We start from the raw sequence: 17,738 nt of genomic DNA, 5'->3' as shown, positions 1-17,738 counted from the left end.
AAACTCGGTTAAAACTTATAAGATAAAAATATTTAGAAACCGTTTATGAAAATAACTATATATCAAAGCCAAAGAGTCTTGTTTTGTTTGGAGTAATGATTTACTGTTTGAAAATTAATATCTATATCTATACTATATTATAAAGCAAATCTACTTTTTAACTTTTCGACATTCAATTTCAACAATGTACATCAATGAATACAATTTTCCCTCTCCTCCATAAATCATTTTATTCCTCTAATTCTTTCAAAATCTTTTATCTCAAAAACCATACATCGATAAATTATAAAAATTATATGAGTGTTCTTAAAATTTCATGCTCTTTCATTAGAGATGTCATTCGATATATTTTTAATGAATTTTTAAATCCGAGAACGGAACCTGTACGGCTAAGGAATTTGGCTATGACACTCTATGACATATCACATCCTATAGACCTATCACACTCTATGACCTATCACCCTCATCATTTTACCGCCGAAACACGCGGATACTTGCTCTCGTTTGTTTATATGAACTAATAAGATATTCCTCATTGTAACCTCTTTCGTACCAACACAAAGTATTTGAGCAAATATTACAAATATTGTTATCAATTTTGTTTGAAGATTGAAACTGTAGCTGAATTCTTGTTAGCTTTTGAATCTAAATTTTAAGAATGAGCTATTTTGGAAACAAGTTATAGCAACAGTACCCAATCCCATAAAAAACAGGGTATTAAGGTATATGTGAGATGAGTTGTAAACAGTCATACTTTTATCCAAGGTACGAAAACATGTTAAACAAAACTCATATTGGTTTTGTCAATAGTAAAAAATGAATTTTTGTAATTAACCATCACCAAAGTCCAAAGATGAGTCATAGATTTCCAAATCTTAGAAATGAGGCACCGCCGGTAATTTCTGAATATGGGGAACATATGAGTCATAGGTTCCCAAAGATGGAAAAAAGAGTTTCTTTCCACCAGACTGCTGCTGAGTTGTTCATAATGAACTTATTTCTTACATCAGTGGTGGGCTGCTGGCAAATTGGATGGGTCTGACGGGTTGGGTAATAAGTCAAAATGTCAAATGGGTGGTCTCGGGAAGCTGACCTGCAAACATGTTCTGTTCACATTTATAGAACAGAAATGGGTTTGATATAAATTTGCTGGCAGGGCAGGTTGTAAGTATCAAAAATGTACTTTGGTTGACTTTTAACCTGTTTGACCCATTGCCTTGTAATTTGTTTAATGCGTTTGATCTATTAGATATACATCATAACCAGATCAACCTATTCATAAGTAAATGGGTTCAAATTGCCCATTCTAGCGCACACAATCCACACACTATGAATTACTCGTATTAAATTCTGCATATTTAAGAAATTGTATTTTGCTTGTCATCTATCCCACATGTATCCATCATTTAAATCAGTTAGGCATAAAATATTAATGATGAATCTGAAATAACTGACAGGATAAGGAGAGTTTATGTATATACAATGTTCGAATATGTAATTAGAAAAGTAAATAATTTAGCAGTAGAAGTGTCTGGTGCAAGTGATGTGACAGCAAAGGCCTCAAGGTGTACCTCCATATCACGTATATTAGATGATGTTAAAAATGTAATGTTTACTTAATCTGATGTAACTGTTGACTTATGAATTGACAAGAATAAATGGATGATTGAACTTATATAGCTTAATATATACTTTCAGTCTTTCAGCAAGCAAATACATACATGAACTCATGCTACCTGAAATATATATGACTAAGAGCCCTCAAGAACTTCCATAAATCATATGTTTGGTTATGAAGAAAATCTCACTGTTTTAGGAGATGACATTGATTCCCTGAATGTTTTCACCAACTATGCTCCCCAGACAAGGATATCAACTGCATAAACAACGCATACACAAAATTAGACAGGTGGAAAGTATGACCCATTTACTACAATTGGGTCGCTTTAAAACATATTTTATTTTAGCTATTCAAACCCAGGCGTATAATAAAAAAAAATGGGTAAAATGAATAGAATGGGTGAAACTGATTTGAATGAATTAGCCTCCTGAATTGCTTTACTTATAAGGTTAACTTTTCATCAGATGTATGCAATTTTTGTAATTACCATGAGCATATTAAGTAATTATATAGCAATATACCAAAAGGACTAGTAATCGTTTGTGAATTGACAAACCCAACCCTTTTCTTTACCAACTAACCCATCAAACTCCACACCTCTGATTAGTATTGTACAAACAAAAAAATGTTCTGTTTTGGCCATTTAACAAATTGTGCATCCTGTTTTGATTTAAGATAAATAAAGATGCTGCTGATATGAAGCAAGAATTTAGAATGTACAGTCAAAAAGTTGGCCCCCCTAAACTTCTTAAAAATTGTTGTTCTTAACAATTACAATGAGATATAGAAAATTCGTATAAACTTTCTTATGACTCAAAGATATGGAAAGAAATCCCAACATATGAGATGGAAAGACTAATATTATCATTATGGTATGCAAAAATTTTAAGAAAGAAGAAACTGACCTGGCAAGCAACCTCAACCAAGTTTTCACTGTCGATGGAGTCATCTATCATATTGAGCTTCTCATTTTCGCCGGTCAAACAGGTCTTTTCAGGAGAAGAGCTGTTATCCAATTTACACGATAAAACATTTTTGCGCTTCCTGCTGAACGTATACTTCAGATCCCTGCTTTTATCAGTATCTCTAGTTTGTTCAGAATCTGTTTTGAGTACTATTTCTGCAGCAGCCATAGAGTTGCAACTTGCAACTCCAACCACTGAGACATCTACTAACTTACTGTCCTCATCACACTTAGTTTCTTTAGAAGCGTCTGTAAATTTTGATCTGTATTGACATTCATCAAATTTCACCCCATTACTGCCCGAGTACCTCTTGCAACGGGATAGAGCAGAGCGTGATTTAAACAAAGAAGAAATTTCATCCCAACACCTAAGTTTCCTTTTTCTGATGCTTCTACGGATGCCACAGGCACCGTGTCCATTAGTTTCAGTCAATTTCTCATCTACACGAGTGTTCTCCTTGAGATTCAACCTTTCAGTTCGTTTGATGGACTTAATGGAAGGGGCATTACAAAATCGAGAAAGTTTGCGCTTCGACTTTGCATACCTAACTCGGTTTCTTGGAAGTAGTTTAACTTTAACAGCTTGGTCTTTTACAACACTGCTGTGAATGGATACAGCTTCTGGTCTATTAATGCTCTTTGTATCCGTAATCTCAGCAATTGCTCGAATTCTGTGAGTACATCCATTTCTATATGACTCCGGCTCTCTGTTTCCATTAACTATGGAAGCTAACTTGGGAGCTGATGTAGCAGGTTCTTTTGCTCGAGTGAAGCACTTCACATATTCTGAAGAGCATATAAACTGGTCACTAACATCTAACTTCTTATCAAGAGCGATATCTTCCTGACGTGTTTGTTCATTTTCAGATAGTCCATGTGACAGTTGCACATGGTTCTTCTTCAATTCTTCCAATCTTTTGGCAATATATAACTTCTTAGCATGAGGTATATTCTCTTGATGAATACAATTGCTTTCAGACTGTCCAGTTGCCTGTAGCATATGGTTGTTCTTCAATTCTTCCAATATCTCGATAACATCGCGCTTTTTATCATGAGCTGTCTTTTCTTGATCCATGTGCGCATTTTCAGATGCTCCATTTGATGGTAGCATATGGCTGTTCTTCATTTCTTCCAATCCTTCAATAGCATCTAACTTCTTATCATGAGTTGCATTTTCCCGAGACATGTCCTCGTTTTCAGATGGCCCATTTGACTGTAACATATGTCTGTTCTTCATTTCCTCCAATTTTTCATACGCACTCCTTAGTTCTGCTCTAAGATCAACAATCACACCTTCCGCTTCATTGAGTTGCGCATCCAACTCTTCAATTCTTTTTTGCTGATCCAAGTTTGCCTTTTCAGTTTCACTTGTCTGTACCATGAAAAATTCAGATAATTTCGCAGTCAGTTATTCAATCTCTCAAAGTTTCCATCTTTGCAGCAGAAACAAGAATAATGTACGAGTAACATGTAGTTATATAGATCATAAATAACATTCTTCATGGTCTTATACCGAGCGAGTAAGTGACTAATTAGTGTGCATCAGTAAACTTGGGGAGGATGAATGGAGACTTTGTGGGGAGTCTAATAAAATGACACGATCTTGAGGAATAATATTGATAACTTTCTTTTGACACTATTAAGCTAAATGTCCATCGAGTACTATTCAACGAAAGCATCTTAACACCATCAGTAGGCGATATTAATAGATATTTTAAGCCACACACAAATTAACATTTTTTCAGTATCACGAAACAAACAATAGTATTCTTATATGATTTTTTTTTCTCTCTAAGATAGCCTTTTCTGATTAAAGACAAACTAATTAAAACGAAGTCTAACTTAAGAGTCACAGTGGACTTAGACCTCATAGATTAACCGGCCAAAGATCGATACAAACATCATCAATAAATAAACAAAAAATAAGCAGATACAATCACAGACAGCTTCTAACTTGTATTACATGTCACATACTTATATAATACAAAAAGCAAGCATTTTTAATAAATTACATCTAAGAACAATAATTCAAAAACAAACAGAAAAAAATAATTATAAATAAACAACAAAATTGGAATCAAAAGCGTGTAAATGTGATATTCTAAAGTATATATATCGATACAGAAATAGATATAATAAAAATATATATATATATAATACCTTTAGATCTAACATATGTTTAAATCGAAGAAGCATACGGAGCGCTTCATCTTTAGCGTTACGGAGATCGTGTTGAAATCGAAGCGCTTTCCGTTCCGACGCCATTACACGAGCAGCTGCTTCTTTTGATGTATTCAATATCATATCCGCATAAGCCTTTTTCAACGCTTCCATTTTCTACAAAATTCAAAAAAAATAAATAATTGAACAATTAGAAACAGATAGATGGATATATAGATATCAAAAGTGTATATAAATTATAAAGCATGTGTGTGTGTAAAATAATGCGAGGTAGATCGAGAGAGATGATTACTAGGGTTTGATCATCGGGTTGTTGTTGTTCCATTGGAAAAGTTTGTGAGAAATGAGGGGGAAAGTGAAATTTGGGAGGAGGGAAAAATTTGGGGGTGTGAGGAGAGAGACTAATGTGGTCGTCGTCTTAACTGAAAACACTTGTCGTTTTGTGTTTTCAACTGTCTTTGCAATATTGCATTCACACCCCTTATACTATTACTACATTTTACCAACCGGCATAGATTGTTCACGTACACCCCCTATAGTATTACAAACTGGCATAGATCGATGTTAAAAATTCAAAATTCAAAATCGTACAGTTTTTTTAAAGTATCTTTTTATTATCGAGTAAACATATGAATACCTACATCCATCTTCTCTATACCATACCAATTGCACGGATTTATGTTATTGTTGTTGTTTGTTTTACATCATATAAGTAAATTAGCTCTAAAACTAGAAAACGAAAATGATTAAGCAGATGTTTTAATGGTTTTTAATTTGTTTTTTAAAGTAAGAATATTTAAGAAAAAGTTTAGAATGTGCATAACTTTTTGTTGCTATCGTGTAAGTTGAAATTACTCAGTTATGTTTATGTTCCTAATCGATATAAGGAATGGGTGGAGATTCTCTCAAATTGGAAATAACTTAAGTGGTTAAATTTGAGCAATCTTGACCCTTGAGTTAAAATCAAAGGTTAAGATTTAAATATGATCTTTTATTCTTAACTTTTGATTTTAAATCAAGGGTCAAAATTTTCTCAATTTGACAAGTTAGTTAACATGAGAAGTTGAGGGAATCCTATACCAGAAGGAATTGGTGTCAACTATAAACATTTAAACAAAAGTTACACATCTGTCCCATTAAAAATGTCAACTTTTAAATTTTAAAAGTCATTTTTTTTGTAATCTTTACCTTAAATATTTTTGTTTATATTGTATAATACTTGATGAAAATTATATTAATTAATTGAGGATTAGATGTATTTTCATTAGGTATAGCTTATCAATATTATATATTACAATAAAATTATTTAAGTTCAAAGTTATAAAAAAAGGTATTTTGAAAATTTATAACTGAATACTTACCAATCCTAATGGTTCATCATCCTTGTCTGAACAATTTTCTATTCTTTAGATGTCATCTCCTAAACTAAGAGTTAATGAGATAAACGTGGTTGGAAAAAAAAAAGTGGTTAGCAACAATATGTTAAAAATTTGATTCTATAAGACAGAGAATTAGAAGAAACAGAAAATAATATAAACGAATTTGAGGACATGATTATTACTATCCTTAAGAAATATTAGCCCCCACTATAAACGCTTGTAGATTCAGATTAGTTTCCTCCCAGGATTCACTCCAAATACAAAAGATTAAACAACGTATTTTAATCTTTTTCTATGAACATTGTAAGTATGTATTTTTATCAGAGAAAAAAGAGGAAGGAATTGAGATGTTAAATACGTCTCCTTATGCCTGTATATATAAGAGTTTTGACAGTTTTTAAACTGTCAAAAACCAACCCAAAGACAGTTTTTTGATAACCACCAAAAACATAAAACCGTGTTTTGATTTTATCCAAAATAAAAAACGGGTCTTTTGATAATTAAAGGCAAAGGATGCAAAGTGCTAAGTCAATATATATCGATATTAAAGTTTCCCTCCAAAAAGACTTTATCCATTTGAATACTTTAATCAAACTAGCACTTATAAACACACTTATACTTATATCTCCTTCCAATATGGGACAAACGCACAATACATACTTAGCTAATAAAGACCATATTCAACACAATACACAGGATTCCACGAGGTTTTTAGAATGGGGATACAATATTATTTGTGGCTCGACTATTTTTAGTTTTCCTAATTTCCATTTTTTGAGGTTTTGATTTTGTTACAATAAGGAAGAGTAATAGAGAAACCCTAGCCCCGGTACCATAATTAGATACCCATCGACCCACCCCGTATGAGCCATATGATGCCGGTAAAATACCTCAATCCTAATTCCCACATGATTTGGACACCCCGAAGAATCGAAACCGCGTATTTAAACTTCACATATTTAGTTACAATAATACGAGTAATAGTTTATATTTCAATACATTTTTCATTCTCTAGCGTATCCAACACACCTTTACATCATCGATTTAATAAAATATACCAACAAGGACTCCCATATTAATGAAAGTAGAATATCTTTCCCCATGTAATTGACTATTCCAACAATGTCATTTTCTTCGTTTCAACAGTAACCATGTACTGCATTCCATCTTTCATTACGTCGTACCAAATGCGAACTTGTATTCAGTTATAGGAATGTAGGCTTCATATATAAACCACTCCAAACCTAACCAAACAGATGGAAATCGTCGTATAATACACATTCATGATTCATCTCCTATTGAAATGAAATATACTATATGAAACTTTTTTGCTGATTCAACAAAAATATTACAAAAAATCAGGGTATGCATTACGGACTAGAAGAACCTAAAAATTATAACTCACAAATGATCTGTTCTCAAGATTTTGCATGATAGAAGAACAAATCTGAGATAGACAATTAGTAACAAACATGTCTACCAAACACAAGGTTCCATTTATAGAAAATGACCAAATTCTACAATTTATATTTACGTAAAAATAAAAAACACAAAGACCGGCAAAAATCCTGTCAAGCCAATGAGTTTTTTGTCTAGTGGTTTAAGGGGAAGGCGACTTTGCCTCTCTGAAGGTCCCATGTCCAAACCTGGGCATTGGCGTTTAATTTTCCAACTTGAGAAAAACTAAATACTAACTAGCATTTGCCACTCAAAAAAAGAAAAATATATTCCATATATTAGCATCAATAAATCTAACATACGTTACAGCTCTTTCTACACTTTCCAGGTCTATCAGCAGAGCCAACCATGTAGAGACCATTCTTGTCACATTCGCCACGTGCAGCCCATTCAGGGCAGTTAACATTTTCGTCCCTGCATTCTTGATTTTTACTAGCACTAACTTGCTTACGATCAAAACTTCTGACATGGATCCATTTGGTTGCTAACCATTTCTCACCCTCTATGACAGGGCAGCTCCCATGCAAGCTCAAAGGGTCGATTGTAGCATTAGGATGAAGGCTAAAAAACAGCAAAGCATCGCCCTTGTTGGGTTTGACTGCAAAGTCAACATAGAGTATAGCCCAAACATTTGAGAAAAAAGTTGGTCAATTTAACTAGAAATGTATAAATTAAGAAGCTTGTTAGTATCATGGAATGAGTTTTAAAGTTTTACACACAGACAGTGTGCCTTGATTCAGAAAAAATTCCCATGTTTGACCTTTGAAAGTCAACCTGTAATTCTATGGCATCTTAACTTTACAAGAAGATATAGTTTCATCTTGATAACTCACTTACAAGCATAACCCTTTTTTGCACATTCAGAGTCCTCGTCAGTTTTCGGTTGTGATCTTTTCATCTGCAGACCATCGGAAAACCAATTAAGAAAGAAAAACCAACTATGAGACTGCGTTTCGTGTTGGAGAGGAGGTCAGAATTAGGCATTTTTTGGTATGTGTCAAAATGGGTTCGGCCGACTATATACACTTTCCTATTCATTTTATAAATGTCTACTGTGCTTAAATAAATATGATCAGAACTTAATATTACTACAATAAATATAATCTAGACTTTTGACCTAATTGACCCATTCCACCCATTCGAGATCATCAAGAATAGAACATAACTCAAATCGAAATTGTAGATGATCGAGCCAAACTTGGCACCTTTAGTAGAGAGTAACTAAATGAAGCATAACCTCTGAATGGGGGAATACAGTCTCGCCACCTTTCTCGACATTAGATAGATACATAAGCACAGTGACAATCCTATGACCACCCAATGCTTGATTGGTCTTGTCTAGAAAGTAATCCCAATGCGGCAAATACTTTTGACCATTTTCATAATGCAATACTTGCATAGCCTCCCCGTTTTCTACAGGAAGGAATGTCCAAACCGAAATCCTTGATTCAATACCAGCAACTACTTCATCCTTCAAAGAATAAAAAAAAAAAAAGAAACATGAATACCATGTCGTCACTTGTGATTCTAAACGTCGTATGTTTTTATAGTTTGGAAACTTCTTAATTGCTAACCTGAACTTTCCTAATAAACATGCCTTTGCTTGTACGAACCGTACTTTCTTTACTCTTACCAGTTTTAACATCGGCAACCATAGATTTTTTAAGCTTATGCCTTGCCTAATTAGAAGTCAAATCAGCTGCATTCTTGAGTTTTTTTTCCAAAGGAAAAGAAAGGGAAAGATAAGAAAAATCACCTTTTTGCATTCTTGAGTTTTTTTTCCAAAAGAAAAGAAAGTGAAGGGAAGGAAAAATCAAGGTTTTTTCCCCCAAAAGTTTTCTGCCCATTTTGGCCTAATTTGGAAGGAAACTCGTGGAAGTGGTGGTTGCAGGTGGTAGTTGCAGGTTTCCGGTGGTGGTTGCGTTGCAGGGGGTGGTTGCAGGTTTCCGGTGGTTGTTGCAGGAGGTGGTTGCGTGGAAGGGGTGGTTGCAGGTGGAAAGGGTGATTTCCGGCGGTGATTGGAGGTTTCCGACGGTGGTTGCAAGTTTCTGGCGATGGTTGCAGGTTTCCGGCGATTGTTCCAATTATTTTTCTTTCACTTTCCTTTCAAACTCAAGAATGACTTTTATAAATCTAATCTTCTATCCTTTCTTCCCCTATCCAATCTTCCCCTTTCTTTTCTTTTAAAAAAAACTCAAGAATACTAAGCATTTATTTTAAAAGGAAATTTAAACGTACGTACTACTGATGGGTTCATACTAACATGACCCATAAATTGCATAAACTTCAATGAAGAAATTTGACACTCCAAAAAGAGACGATAACCGACCACTTCAATGAGATGATCACATTCTGCATCTGTTAAAAAGTTTTTGTATACGAACGCTCTGCATGGCCCAAATACTGCATGCTTTATTAGTGTGTAACAAAAGAAATTATGGAATAGCAGTGTTGCTAGAATACCTTGGACGCCATGAAATTTGCATAACCCGGGATGGATCAAAAGAATGGCCATACGAATCACTAGGCAATCTGATCGCCAACGTTTTCCTGGGCAAACATTAGAAACCGTGATCATATAATCATTCGTTATTCGATCTACAACGTACATAGAAACGAGATATGGTTAAACAAAGATGCATACATGTCACGAAAGCCCGACGATGGGACTGAGAAATCTGGTGAAAGGAAAGAGAAACACAGAACGAATGAGATAAATGGATTCCGAAAATACATTATTTCAAAAACCCTATAAAAGTTTTATTGCAAGGTTCAGTGGGAAATGGCAATTAAGGTCATATTGAATCATTTGATCAAATGATCATTTAGCTTTAAAGATCATCAAGCCAAGAGAATTCAATAATGCAAAGCAGAAATTCATGTTCTGTTTGGGTTTGTTAGTTATATGTGATTTAGGTTCATGATCGATACGTTTAGTAAAATGATTTTAGTAAGAAGGTGAAAGGGGAATCTGGGCATGGAAGGTTCATATCTATCTATAATATAACTAAAAGAGGAGGTTGGAGGTACACTTACACCCTTAATCCCCTCTTTAAGCCTAATCCTCCATTATTAATACTCTAATTTTTTAATATTAATCTAAATTAATTTACCCTTTTTGGTTTTCCATAACCAATTTACACTTTAACCCCAATCTAAAACAATTAATTTACACTTTTTGGTTTCCAATCACCAATTTACACTTTAAACCAATTTAAAAATAATTAACTTATACATTTTGATTTTACATCACCAATTTACAATTTAACTCAATCTAAAAATAATTAATTATACTTTTTGGTTTTCCATCACCAATTTACACTTAAAAATAATTAATTTACATGTTTTGGTTTTTCATCACCAATTTACAATATCACCCAATTTAAAAATAATTAATTTACACTTTTCGGTTTTATTGGTAATCTATAATATAACTCACGTACGACAACAAAAAAAGAAGCCACAATCAACTACAAAAGACTTTTTCTTTTTATATATTTTGCACATAATTAATCATAACTATTATTTTTTAACATTGAATTCTCATGTTATTTTTATTATTATTCTTTTTTAATTTAGTTTGAGGTTCATTATGGATTTTTCTTTATCAACAAAAAATATGACCACATTAGTTCATCTTGAAGATCTTAAGTCAACACATGTTAATCATCATTTACGACTCCGCGTTGTGCATGTATGGACTATTTCGGAGTGGAACAACCCGAAGAAAATCAAAACGTTCGAGATGGTCTTTGTTGATGAATTGATATGTATTTTTCAAATTATATAGTTTACAGTTTTAAAATATAAGAAACTGTAAAATTTTTATTTAACTAAAGTTGAAAAAAAAAAGGTAAATTGAAATCAATATTTATATAGAGTTAATTTTCGTATGTTTCTTCTTTAGTTTTGGTATTGATTAAGTTGTGATATATGACTCAACTAATCTAAATATTATATATTAAGTTTTGTATTTGTAACCTAGATTAACTCTTAGGATTTACGATTATATTTTTCTATAACCTTTTAGATATAAAGTCTAAATTTGCCATGAGTAGGTTTCTGATTACTTTAATATATTAACTTTGATTATTTTGATATCGTTTTAAAAATAGCTCATTAATGGTGTATACTTAAGATTTACGATTACATCTTTCTATAAGCTTTTAGATAAAAAGTCAAATTTTGCTATAAGTAAGATTATGATTATTTTAATATATCGACTATGATTATTTTGAATCTGTTTTGAAACTAGCTCATTAATGGTGTAATTTTTTAGCCGTTGTCATTCTATCAGGGAAAAATGCTACATACTGAGATGGTGTTGAATGTTTTAGTATGATTATTTAGCATGGTGAAATAATTCATCATTTTAGTTTGTGTATGACAGATATACTTCGGATCTTTATGAAAAGCATGATATCAATTTTAAATAATACCTTTAGATAAAACCCTTTGATCCACGTTATGTTTAGGATTTAACACAACAGGAGATGGCTTTGCAAGGTTTTTGGCTCAACTCTATTTTTTTATCAACAATTTTGTTTCCGTATCTTTCTTGCATTAGCTAATATAATCATTTGATCGACGTTTGAAATGTCCTTGGTTGGGTTCCTTTTTTATCCTGAATAATTTTTCTGGATTTGTATGCAAATATGTTTATTCAATTCTTATGGTTAATTTGTTTGAGGTTTATTTTTTCAAATTGGATTAAATACATGGAAACAAATTAACAGAACTTATTAATTTTTTCCATGTTTTTTTTTGCTATTTGCAGGGCATTATCATACATGGTTCGGTCAATGGTGAATGATCGAAAAATTTTAAGAGTATTTTGACCGATGGAGTGACTATTCAACTAGCAAATTTCCAAGTTGATTTCGGTATATCTATTTAATATATTTAAATTCCAACTTTTTAGCTTTGATTAATATATTTTGAGATTATCCGTCCATTGGACGGGCCTAAACACTAGTATGATATATATATTAACCATTTAGTGGACAAATATCTAGAAAATGTTTGAATCTGGATCTCTCTTTGTTTTTTTTTTTTATTTTCTAATGCTACACGTACTACATGAATCTTAATCTAAAGTTGTTAGTACAACTCTAATAATGATTAATGAAAGATTTATTTTGAAAAGAAAAAGTTAAATGACTTATTTAATCAATAGAATAATCAAAATCTCAACTATTTGGGCAAAAACAAAGTCTGTTTTAGTCTTAAAAAAAGCTATAGAAACTTTTTTATGAATAATAACATTTTTAATGGGTTTGTTAAATACAGCCCTAAGGACTGTGTTTAAGATGCATAAATTATTTGTACATTTACCATGAAAATCAAGGCTCAGACTTTTAATATGGAAGATACAACTTTTTTTATGCACGTTAAATACACCCCTTAGCATTTCCTTTTTTAATAATTTAAAGTTAAAGGAAATACTTGTCTTAGAAAAAAAGTTTCATTTACTAAAATACTAGCTAATCACCCCGGGTTCAACACGGGATAACTTATAAACGCTTTACAAATTAACTTAATTATATCCGGGTAGTTTTAAAATATATATTCATGTTAAAATGTATAATAACAACGTTAAATAGTGTGAATATGTGCAGCTGTGGACACATGTTGAAACACATACGGATGGTAAAAACAAAAAAGTAAAACCTATCCAAAAAGACACTATAGTTTTCTGCCTATTATAACGAAAAATTAAGGTGATTAAAAACTTACATAATAGTGTGAACATTTAATAAAAATTTATATTAATGAGATATATTTATAAAAAAAAATGATATTTTAAAATTAATATGATGATGTCATAATTAATTAAAAAAAGATGCATGAGAGTACATAATTTTTAAAAGTCTTATGTCATCACAATTTTTTTTTATTTATATAATATAATATAATAATTTTAAAAAAATTATTAACTAAATATGACATCATAAATAGAATAAAAATATTTTGAAAAAATTTGTAGACATAACACATCATAATTGTTTTTAAAAATAGTTTAAAAAACAATCCTTTTTTATTATGTATAAAGATAAAGATGTGGCTGACACAGAGACACCTGGCTATGAATTAATGTACCTAGGACCTCTAATTTGGCTGTGTTCTTCGGTTGGGACGCCACTTTCGAAATAACTGTTAGCTGATTAACAACTCAATTTTAACGACGCCACTTTCGTTTTTGGCACCAAATAGAATTCACAATATAGAATGTTCAAAAAAAAAAAAAGATTAATAAATAAATAATCACAATATAGGAAAATGGTCGTAAATGGATTATTTGACATAGCTATTACTTTTTTCCTTTTTTTTTTCATTTGGTAACCATAGTGTGTCGTTGGAAAAAAAAGAAAAAACTATCTAAATGGCTAAATGTAACTTTTCTTGTAGTAATGGTTGATTAATGGCTGTTGAGGATGCACACTTGCACATGAGTAAATCCTTTTATATATCGAGCAATTTGAGTTTAAGGACATTCTAGTAGTTGTGTTTTTATCTAGTTTTGAAATGAGGTTTATATTGGGGAGTCTAAAATTCATGCAAATCAAAATGGGAATCTGCATAACGACATAGATCCTTTGCACACAAAACAATTTTGTCTTGTTTGTTAGTTGGTTAATAATTAAGTATTCCCTTTTTTGTCATCTAATCTCTAGTAACCATAACGTAATGGCATCAAACATATTTCTACACACTTGGCAATTTGGCATGTGATTCAACCCAAAGTGCATATAAGCATTATATCGTTCAATTGATCCTAAACAAATTCATAACTCTTTTGTCCAACTTTTACAAATCCGAATATAAACTTTTAGCTATTGTGAATAAGGAATATGAAAACCACGTTTTAAATAAAAAAATATGTCCCAACATATTTTTTCACATTAAAAAAAACGTAAATAATCAATTTTCTATCAAACATTGTTTTAAATCTATTTTACGTAATAATCTAGATAATTTATTCAAAACTCAACTTAATGAACATTATCTTAAAGTCCAAGGGTTACTTATGTAATTAAACCTAAGCCCATTACATTATTAAAAGTATGTAAGTATCAAAAAGAAAATAAAAAAAATCTCTAGTAAATCTCGCTAGCAATAGTAGAAAAAAAAAGAAAGAAAATGGGATCGATTCTATCAGCTTTAGTCGGAACCGGAGAACAACCACCGATGGACGGCGGCGCCGAAACAGAAGCATCACGCGTGATAGAATTCCATTCATCAAACAGATGGCAACTTCATTATAATCAGTCAAAACAATCACCTAAATTAATGGTTGTTGATTTCTCAGCGTCATGGTGTGGTCCTTGTAAGATGTTAGAGCCTTTTATTCGCTCTCTTGCTTCTAAGTATCCAGAAATTGATTTTATTAAAATTGATGTTGATCAATTACAGGTATTTCCTTTATATATTTATTCTTCTTTTTATTATATTTCATTAATTTAATTAAATTTTAGCTGTTGTGTTGACTATATGTTATCTTTTTTATTCCTGATTTAAGATTTAAAGAATTAGGATTTAGGGCAACAACCTTGATATTGTTCTTATGGAATTGAATCCAAATCTGTACCTTTAGTATTAATATTGATTAATATTAATCTTGACAATATAAATATCCTTTCTTTTTAGTACTAGTAGTATCACTGTTGCAGAACTTCGAGTCGACCCCAGTCCGCCGATTACTCCAAATACTCACCGACTTGGGCGCTTTGACCCCCCGAGTACTCCCTGCATAGACTAGAGTAGGCACAACTTCCTAGTTGACCGACCTAGGAGCGCCTAGCGACTTCGCAACCTTGATTAATATTAATATTTATTAATATGAATGCCTTTACGAATATAAGAATCGGGTTTGCTGATTATAATATTATATATGTTTTACTATATCAATGCTTTATATATTCTTGTGATTGATCCCACCGTGACTGGCTGGGGGATTTAGAAACACTTGGTTTAGAATGTGATATTGTTGAAATTGTGAAGAATGTGGAGATTAGTTGATTAAAGTTGATTCGATGATTGTAGGATGTGGCACAAGAATTCGGGGTGCAGGCGATGCCGACAATTGTATTGTTGAAACAAGGAAAGGAGCTGGAAAGGGTTATTGGTGCAAAGAAAGATGAGTTGGAGAAAAAGATCATCAAGAATAGGGAAGCTCCTAAATTTGCTGCTTAATTATTCTGGTATTATGTCTATTTTGTGCAATTGGAATCAGAATTGTATCAAATAAGGTGATCTTTTAATATGATTTTATTGAATGTTTTTCTAACTAGATCATCGTTGATGTTGTTTATGTCGTCTTAAATTTTTATGGTTATGATTTATAAATTCTTATGTGATTGTTGGATGGATTTTTGTAAGCAATGGATAGAAAAGCTAAGATATAGGACGAGAAAGAGGGACGTGTGCATTAGGTATAGAGCATAAGACTATATACAGTTCGATCAGATACACATTGTCGGCTGATGTGACCGTGAGATGCGTGTGCTCGACACCATTTTTGCATTGGCTTGCATCACACCAGGTGATAGGTAATTAGGTGTGATCCACACCGTGTGTGTGTGTGATGGTGTGGAGTATATTCGTTATTACCTTTTATTCTGATTTATAGATCGCATCACTTCTTATAAGCTTTATGCATTGTTCCCATTTGAAATACACTTTCCACGACACTCAATCCGTTTGATTGTATTCGAATGTATATATAATACATCTCTATATATTTTTTGTTTTAAGTGGGTACAAAAACAAAGACCAAACCCGAGATTGGTTAACACACCAAATATAATATCAAAAAGTTTAAAGAAAGCAAATGAGAGGACTAAAAAGCAGTGTTGTCAAAGCCCAAAGGCAAACAAGGTGATTGCCTAGGGGATGAGGCAGGCTCTTTTTGAGAAAGGTGACTTAATAAACTACGGGTAGCATTTTAAAAGGGGGTCGCCTTTATCGCATAGTTCACAAAGAAAGTACAAGGAAAATGTCCCAACATTCTTTTCTATAAGAAATAAATAGGAGCACCAATTCAACATCCCATTTTAAGTCGGGAACGACTCATGCAATGCACATCCATATGCAGCCTACTAACACAAACACGAAATAGCAGCAGCAGCAAGCATACAATCAAGCAGAAACAGTCAGGCCCTTACAAGTAGAAACACATAGTGGTAAACAAGACATGAGTAGCAACCGTACCAATACAAAGAGATTAGCAGAATAACAGAATATAATAATAACTTCCCTGCAACTAATCTCATTCAGATCTGTATTCACATACATTGACCAGCTCATTATGTGTTTGCAACACTTGCTTTTTACAGACTCCTGGGCTAGTCTTATACAACAAAAGCTTCTTTGCCCACCAATTGGGGCAACAACAGTCAATTTATCTATAAACATGTTAAGCGGTACTGGGCAACTAATTAAGACAACAAATTGATGACTACAACATTATAATACACCAAATAATTGAGGTTAGAAACATTACAAGAACTCGAGTCTCTAGAACTAACTAACTAGTAACTATAATGTGTTATGGTCATATGTCGATACAAATCAAATTAGAATTCTTAAGAAGCATATGACAACCCAAAATATAAATCTATAAATCTATAAATCTTAACACGTAAAAGCATACGACTGCAATTGTCCCCAAATGTATTAAACTAAAGATCTTAACACATACAAAAGCATATAAAGACAGATACCCTGCCATCAAAATATCGATTGACAAGGGGATAAAGAAATAAACTTGATAGAATACTACTTTATACTGGAGTTGTTGTGTTTCCTCTTCTTCAGATTGACATAAATAGATAAATTATTCAACCAAATCGCATCAATCATCAATCATCATTCTTCGGTTTCTCTTTTCTTAAACATCTGCTTCCTCTCCTCATTCTTCTTCCGATATTGCTTAACCAACTCCAATATTTGTTCCCTTTCTTTGTCATCATCAATATTGAATTTGGTTCCCGTCCAAGCTCCTTCATCAGATTGGTTGACTTCTATTGCTGAATTAACTTCTTCATTAGAATTACTATATCTTGTTTCATCAAACAATGCTTCCTCTGGATCGATATATCTCCCCTCAAATATTAATTTTCCTAAACGATTATCA

At 32.3% G+C, this 17,738-nt stretch overlaps 3 protein-coding genes across 3 annotated transcripts; 1 reads left to right on the top strand and 2 right to left on the bottom strand.

Moving 5' to 3' along the window:
- Positions 1-1,568: 1,568 nt before the first annotated feature.
- Positions 1,569-5,143, bottom strand: LOC122605944. The gene is made up of 4 exons (XM_043778912.1): positions 5,059-5,143; positions 4,746-4,922; positions 2,527-3,957; positions 1,569-1,876 (listed from the first exon to the last, which is right to left on the bottom strand). The coding sequence occupies exons 1-4, from the start codon at positions 5,089-5,091 to the stop codon at positions 1,844-1,846; spliced, it is 1,674 nt and encodes a 557-aa protein (XP_043634847.1). The 5' UTR covers positions 5,092-5,143; the 3' UTR covers positions 1,569-1,843.
- A 2,753-nt stretch (positions 5,144-7,896) lies between these two features.
- On the bottom strand, positions 7,897-10,339 carry LOC122604743 (probable prolyl 4-hydroxylase 6). Its single transcript, XM_043777612.1, has 7 exons — positions 10,248-10,339; positions 10,067-10,153; positions 9,933-9,990; positions 9,178-9,282; positions 8,841-9,074; positions 8,441-8,501; positions 7,897-8,201 (listed from the first exon to the last, which is right to left on the bottom strand). Exons 1-7 carry the CDS (start codon positions 10,337-10,339, stop codon positions 7,897-7,899), a joined length of 942 nt encoding a protein of 313 aa, XP_043633547.1.
- Positions 10,340-14,671: 4,332 nt separating this feature from the next.
- LOC122603612 (thioredoxin H2-like) lies at positions 14,672-15,893 on the top strand. The gene is made up of 2 exons (XM_043776364.1): positions 14,672-15,016; positions 15,647-15,893. The coding sequence occupies exons 1-2, from the start codon at positions 14,744-14,746 to the stop codon at positions 15,794-15,796; spliced, it is 423 nt and encodes a 140-aa protein (XP_043632299.1). The 5' UTR covers positions 14,672-14,743; the 3' UTR covers positions 15,797-15,893.
- Positions 15,894-17,738: the final 1,845 nt, after the last annotated feature.

Source organism: Erigeron canadensis, chromosome 6 (assembly GCF_010389155.1).
Source record: "Erigeron canadensis isolate Cc75 chromosome 6, C_canadensis_v1, whole genome shotgun sequence".
Taxonomy (NCBI): domain Eukaryota; kingdom Viridiplantae; phylum Streptophyta; class Magnoliopsida; order Asterales; family Asteraceae; genus Erigeron; species Erigeron canadensis.
This window is presented reverse-complemented; position numbering and strand designations above follow the sequence as displayed.

Bases quoted from the DNA above. Each gene is read 5' to 3' on its own strand.
- LOC122605944 (XM_043778912.1), bottom strand. From the start codon at position 5,091: ATGGAACAACAACAACCCGATGATCAAACCCTA. The intron at 3,958-4,745 runs GTATTATATATA...TTCATGGTACAG, and splicing joins AACATATGTTAGATCTAAAG to ACAAGTGAAACTGAAAAGGC. The intron at 1,877-2,526 runs GTCAGTTTCTTC...TTGTTTATGCAG, and splicing joins TGGTTGAGGTTGCTTGCCAG to TTGATATCCTTGTCTGGGGA.
- LOC122604743 (XM_043777612.1), bottom strand. From the start codon at position 10,339: ATGTATTTTCGGAATCCATTTATCTCATTCGTTCTGTGTTTCTCTTTC. The intron at 8,502-8,840 runs GTTATGCTTCAT...GATGGTCTGCAG, and splicing joins CTGTATTCCCCCATTCAGAG to ATGAAAAGATCACAACCGAA. The intron at 8,202-8,440 runs GTAAGTGAGTTA...TTGACTTTGCAG, and splicing joins TGCAAAAAAGGGTTATGCTT to TCAAACCCAACAAGGGCGAT.
- LOC122603612 (XM_043776364.1), top strand. From the start codon at position 14,744: ATGGGATCGATTCTATCAGCTTTAGTCGGAACCGGAGAACAACCACCG. The intron at 15,017-15,646 runs GTATTTCCTTTA...CGATGATTGTAG, and splicing joins TTGATGTTGATCAATTACAG to GATGTGGCACAAGAATTCGG.